Genomic DNA, 5,506 nt, shown 5'->3' on the forward strand with positions numbered 1-5,506 from the left:
AAAAATCTTAGATGGTGACATATAGAGACCACTAATTTTCTTTTTTAATCTTACTCTCTGATTTTTTCCACATGTTATCATCTAAAAATTAAGTTTAAGTTAATATATTAAGAGAATTGATCAATTCTTTTCACAAAACTTAATAACACAACACACAAAATATAGAAAAGGTTCCCAACTTTAATGGTGTTTGGACAAACTTCCATGAAAAAAATATGGAAAATGATTAATCAACCTAACTCATATGCCTAAAAATCAACCTAAAACCTTAAGAATTTGACATATGTATTCCACTAATTCTCTTGCCCTCTGATTTTTCCACATGTCATCATCTTACTATTAGGCATATCTTTAGGTACATCAATTAGGTTGATTTATCATTATCCAAAAAATATACATCCTGGAATAATATAAAAATAGAAAACTAAAATATATTTGTAATCTACATTCAACACAAAGAAAATGCATTGAATTGTGTTGATAAATTCATCTTATACGTGTCACCAAAACAGTAAAAGCATTCCCGAGGTGTATTTTCTCTCTCTCTCTCTCTCTCTCTCACACACACACACAACACGCACATATTTCTTCTCTCTCACACACACATTTTCTCTCTGGAAACAAGACAAAGGCTTTTTCACATTTGCTGCTCAAATAAGCAAAGCTCAAAATAGTTCATTTTTACATTTTACTAATATTTGGTAAGCAGTTTGCACTTTATTTTGCATTTAATGGAAGTAAATAGTACTACTAATATAATAATATAATTATTAGAAATTAAAAAGTTGTGTTCATACATAATTATTTTTAGTTTTCTTGAATCAGCGCTAGATTCTATTTTATTTACAAATATTAAATAAAATATTAGCTTATTGCTGTTTTTTAAAAAAAATTTATTTACAAATATAAGGAGTTATGAGAAGGAAGCCCAAATTAAGTTGAAAGGCTGAAAAGTCTTTTTGTATGATTCTTTGTGGGTTCTGTTTATTGATGTTCATTTGTGAAATTATGATTTGGGTTTAAAGAATCTTCAAGTATTATTGTAAAAAGTCCTAATTTCTTGTATTATTGTAATTGTATTTGAAGGAATTATCAGATCCAGGTGGATCTGTTGACTAAGTCTTGATTTCCCATGTATACATATATTCGTTATTAGTATTTTATTCATAAAGTTTCGATCTTGATGTGCCATGATGGTGAAATTAGCGATCAAGATTAAGAAATTTGTGTAGAAATCAAGGGGGTATGTTGTTGTTGTAATTAGAAATCTTTGTAAGTAGGATTAGAATAAAAAAAGAGAAAAGGGGTTTTAGATGGAAGAGATTCCGCCAACGGTTTCGGTCACTTTTAGTTTAACCAATCCGATTTCAGAGAACTCTTCCCTAGGAAATCATGTCGATTTCACTCAAATGAAGATATATACTGAAACCGCGGTTATTCATGGGAATTGTAATGGAATAACCGGAAATGGAATTGGAGTTGTTGGTGATGATATTATAATCCAAGAAAGTGATGCTGATGAAACTATGTCAGTTGGGGATGAACCCATTGAGATTAGCAGCGAGGTGTTAGCCGTGAATACAAGTTCGGGTAGTTTAAAAGCAGCAGTGATGGCTATTGAGGGTATAGACAGCGGTCAAATAGTTGCTAAGGTGATTAGTTTGGAGGCTACCATAGAAAGCAGCTCGAATGAACACACTTTAAAAGCATCTGTAATGGCGATTGCTGACAAGAATCATAGTAAAGTAGTAAGGAGTGTTTTCGAGGTAGAATATCTGCCACTATGGGGATCTCATTCGGTTTGTGGTAAACGGCCAGAAATGGAAGATGCTCTGGTGGCTGTTCCTCACTTCATGAAAGTCCCGATTAAAATGTTTGTTGCAGATCATGTAATTGATATGGTGAATCCAAATTTGAGTGATCTAAATGCTCATTTTTTTGGTGTCTATGATGGGCATGGAGGATCTCAGGTATTCCTTTTACATCTTTTATTTATGATAACGCAAGCTTCAATATTCCAGTATGGTCAGTTTTGTGTCTTCGTAGTGATTGTCGATAGTTAATACTACTTAATATGATAATCTAATGCTTGGTGGATGTTTGGATAAACTTACTCTTTTGACTTGAAGTTAATTTATATATGAATGATGAGGAAGTAGGATCCGTAAGAAAGCTGATTATTAGACTACATGTATATTTATCCACTTATTCGTTGCTTTAAGCAATTGAATGGAGAGAGTCCGAAACTCTGAATTTGCCTTTGATTTTGAAGCAGCAATAACCTAATAATGAATTTAAAAATGAACTTTAAACGTCATTCACAATTAAGGGATAATAAGGTAGTTTTACATTTATCTCAATAATGAAGTTCATTATGACAACTCTTTATATGCTTCTCCAAGATTCATTTTAGAAAATCCAAAATCATAATCAATGTTAGTCTACACTCTACAGTGTAAACTAATTATTACACCTTGAAGTTGCTGTTTCTTTTAAGATACACATCCGAAAAGGCCTTTAGATCTTCAATGGAGGATGTTTCATGCATATTTAATCTGAATTCAGCTCCTTCATAAGTAGATTGAGAATGTCACCCCTACTTAATGTATTTGATAGTTTACTAAAACTGAATTGAAATTATTGTTTGGCGTAGGTTGCCAATTACTGTCGTGATCGTGTTCATACTGCTCTAGTGGAGGAGCTAAAAGTCATGAAGCAAGAATTAGTTAAAGGGACTATCAACGACAGTGTACAAGTTGCGTGGGAGAAAGCCTTCGCTAACTGCTTTCAGAGAGTAGATGATGAGGTCAGTGGCACCGTTAGCAGAAGTATCCCAGAAGTAAATGGGGACCCATCGAACATAATAACTTCTGAACCAGTTGCCCCAGAAACTGTGGGGTCCACTGCTGTGGTTGCATTAATCTGTTCATCACATATTATAGTTGCGAACTGTGGTGATTCTCGAGCTGTCCTTTATCGTGGAAAAGAAGCCATGGCTTTATCAAATGACCATAAAGTAAAGACATTACTTTCATTTGTTGTTTATTTTTCACAATTTTCTTGAATTTAATGTTCATTTCCTTGTATGTTTAGCCAAACAGGGAAGATGAATATGCAAGAATAGAGGCAGCAGGAGGCAAGGTTATACAGTGGAATGGACACCGTGTTTTTGGTGTTCTTGCTATGTCAAGATCTATTGGTGAGTGTAACTTATTGAATAGGTTTACCATGTTTCTTGGGACAAATTTCAGATTTATGCTCTATAATATACAAAAACCATGAGGTTAAATGTGTCACTTGGGGTTATGTTCTACCTCTAATGGGTCAAACATGTAAAATTTAGTTTAAAAGGAAATGAGTTTGAAGTAATGAAATCATTTTTATTTATGCCTGAAGCCCCGTAAATATTAAACAAAATTTTGAAATGCATTATATTATTGTAGTCATATTTGACACAATGATTATTTATAAATTCATAAAACCGGACAAGAACCCAACTCGACCTGTTTGACCCATACAGCCAAGTTGCCCAGCTTTTTAAGAAGCCACTTTGACCTATTACCCAACCATTGGTTCTGCCATATTATATATGGTCTTTAGCAAATTTTGTGAAAATCTTAATCTTGATTTTTGAATAGCTTACGGCCTTGACCTCTACTGCCCACAAATGCTTGTTAGTACGCGAGATATTTAGTTTCTGTGTTTCTGTATGAGGAAAATAGGGTTAAGTGTAAACTTGAAGATTGTAAAAGACTGACTTTCAGTCTTTCAGTTAGAGGTATAAACTTAAAGATGAGTCTCAGTCTTTTAGCTAGAGTCGTGTAACATAACAAGATCTAGATAATAGACCCTGGTTTTTGTTCTACTTTCATTTTTATGAGTGCCATTGTTTCACCTGTAACCTGACTTTTTTTTTCACCTTTTTTTCTTTCCACTTGCAACCCGAGTTTTTTCTGTAGCCCTTCCTAGTTGGGTCCGGGTCTTGTATAGTGGTCAAATTGTGTAATTTTCTTTGAAACTATAATTGGCAGGGATCATTATGGCAAACCTAAGTGGTTCCTTGTTTTTTACTTGGGTTTCGCAGGTGATAGATATTTGAAACCATGGATAATACCTGAACCAGAAGTGACACTCACAGCTCGAGCTCGAGAAGACGAGTGCCTTATATTAGCCAGTGACGGGCTATGGGACGTAATGTCAAACGAAGAAGCATGTGAAGTGGCAAGAAAACGGATCCTAATATGGCACAAAAAGAACGGCGGAAACACTATTGAACGCCAACAAAACGGAGTAGATCCTGCAGCGCAAGCAGCAGCTGATTATCTCTCGATGTTGGCCCTCCAGAAAGGAAGCAAAGACAACATATCAGTAATTGTGGTGGATCTTAAATCTCAAAGAAGGTTCAAAACTAAATCTTGAGATGGCTGGTTGGTTGATCAGTAATTTTATGATGATATAGTTTTTATAGAACATAATTGAATTTTATCTTTTGTTTCCTCATTGCTAGTCCATTCATTTTTCAATATGGGCTTTGAATGTGTGTATGAGAATACTGTTATTATAGCTTGTAGAGACTGCTTACTATCTTACTAATATATACTCTTATTATCTTTAACTTTTGTTGAGGTGAAAACGTTTGCGTTATTTGTTGTAAGCAATGAAAGCTATACGTTGTTGCGTAATAAAAGGTGATCAATAAAAGGTATTGATTACGCTGAAGCCGTTGATGGAATGTAAAAGGATTGGTAGAAAATAATGTACTCAGACATCAGCAAAAAGAGAAAATAGTTAAGGTTTCGTCATAATGATTCAGTTTTGGATTGGAGTTCCTACATTGAGATACCAAAGTTTCAAAAAGTTGGATAATGGCCAAGCTTTGACAAGTTTTGTAGGTTGGGGGCTTGCCTGAGAGTCTACAAGACCAGTATTAGGCTTTGGGAAAATTTGTGTATTATTCTATACATATACATACACTACAATTTGCTTGCTTGGAACTAAAGCAAGAGTGATGTATGGGGAGTTTATATTCAAACATACAAATATAGTTGATAGAGACGTGTATCTAACTTAAGGAAGCTGTTGGCGTTTCTTTGATTATTATTTTTTTTCTTTTTCTATTTTCAACAGATAATTTGTTACTAGCTAAAAGACTTATTCCCATGTTGTATCACTTGTGACTTGTGAGGATGTTGGTAGATATATAATTGAAATCATATTTCTCGGGATGACAATGAACAATGCAAATAAGTTTGTGAAAATATATAAGCAAGAACTTATGAAAATTTCTGCCAGCGTTTGTAATTTTGTATACTGATTGGATGACTTGTAACCCACTACATTTCTGTATTATTCATATTTTAATATAATATGCATCTACATTTATTCTTTTTGAAATAAAATATGCTGTTAATATATATGGTCATTTTTCAAGAAGTTTCATATATATAGACTTGTATTTAATTATTTCTTAAACGAATTCTTATAGAAATGCCATATAGCTTGGAGA

General features: G+C 33.6%; 1 protein-coding gene across 1 annotated transcript; it reads left to right on the forward strand.

The window, feature by feature from the left end:
• The first annotated feature begins 913 nt into the window (after window positions 1-913).
• Window positions 914-4,615, forward strand: LOC122587256 (protein phosphatase 2C 16-like). The gene is made up of 4 exons (XM_043759370.1): window positions 914-1,970; window positions 2,654-3,016; window positions 3,094-3,199; window positions 4,085-4,615. Exons 1-4 carry the CDS (start codon window positions 1,314-1,316, stop codon window positions 4,417-4,419), a joined length of 1,461 nt encoding a protein of 486 aa, XP_043615305.1. The 5' UTR covers window positions 914-1,313; the 3' UTR covers window positions 4,420-4,615.
• The last annotated feature ends 891 nt before the right edge of the window (window positions 4,616-5,506 follow it).

Source organism: Erigeron canadensis, chromosome 2 (genome assembly GCF_010389155.1).
Source record: "Erigeron canadensis isolate Cc75 chromosome 2, C_canadensis_v1, whole genome shotgun sequence".
NCBI lineage: Eukaryota > Viridiplantae > Streptophyta > Magnoliopsida > Asterales > Asteraceae > Erigeron > Erigeron canadensis.

Bases quoted from the DNA above. Each gene is read 5' to 3' on its own strand.
- LOC122587256 (XM_043759370.1), top strand. From the start codon at position 1,314: ATGGAAGAGATTCCGCCAACGGTTTCGGTCACTTTTAGTTTAACCAAT. The intron at 1,971-2,653 runs GTATTCCTTTTA...TGTTTGGCGTAG, and splicing joins ATGGGCATGGAGGATCTCAG to GTTGCCAATTACTGTCGTGA. The intron at 3,017-3,093 runs GTAAAGACATTA...TTGTATGTTTAG, and splicing joins CTTTATCAAATGACCATAAA to CCAAACAGGGAAGATGAATA.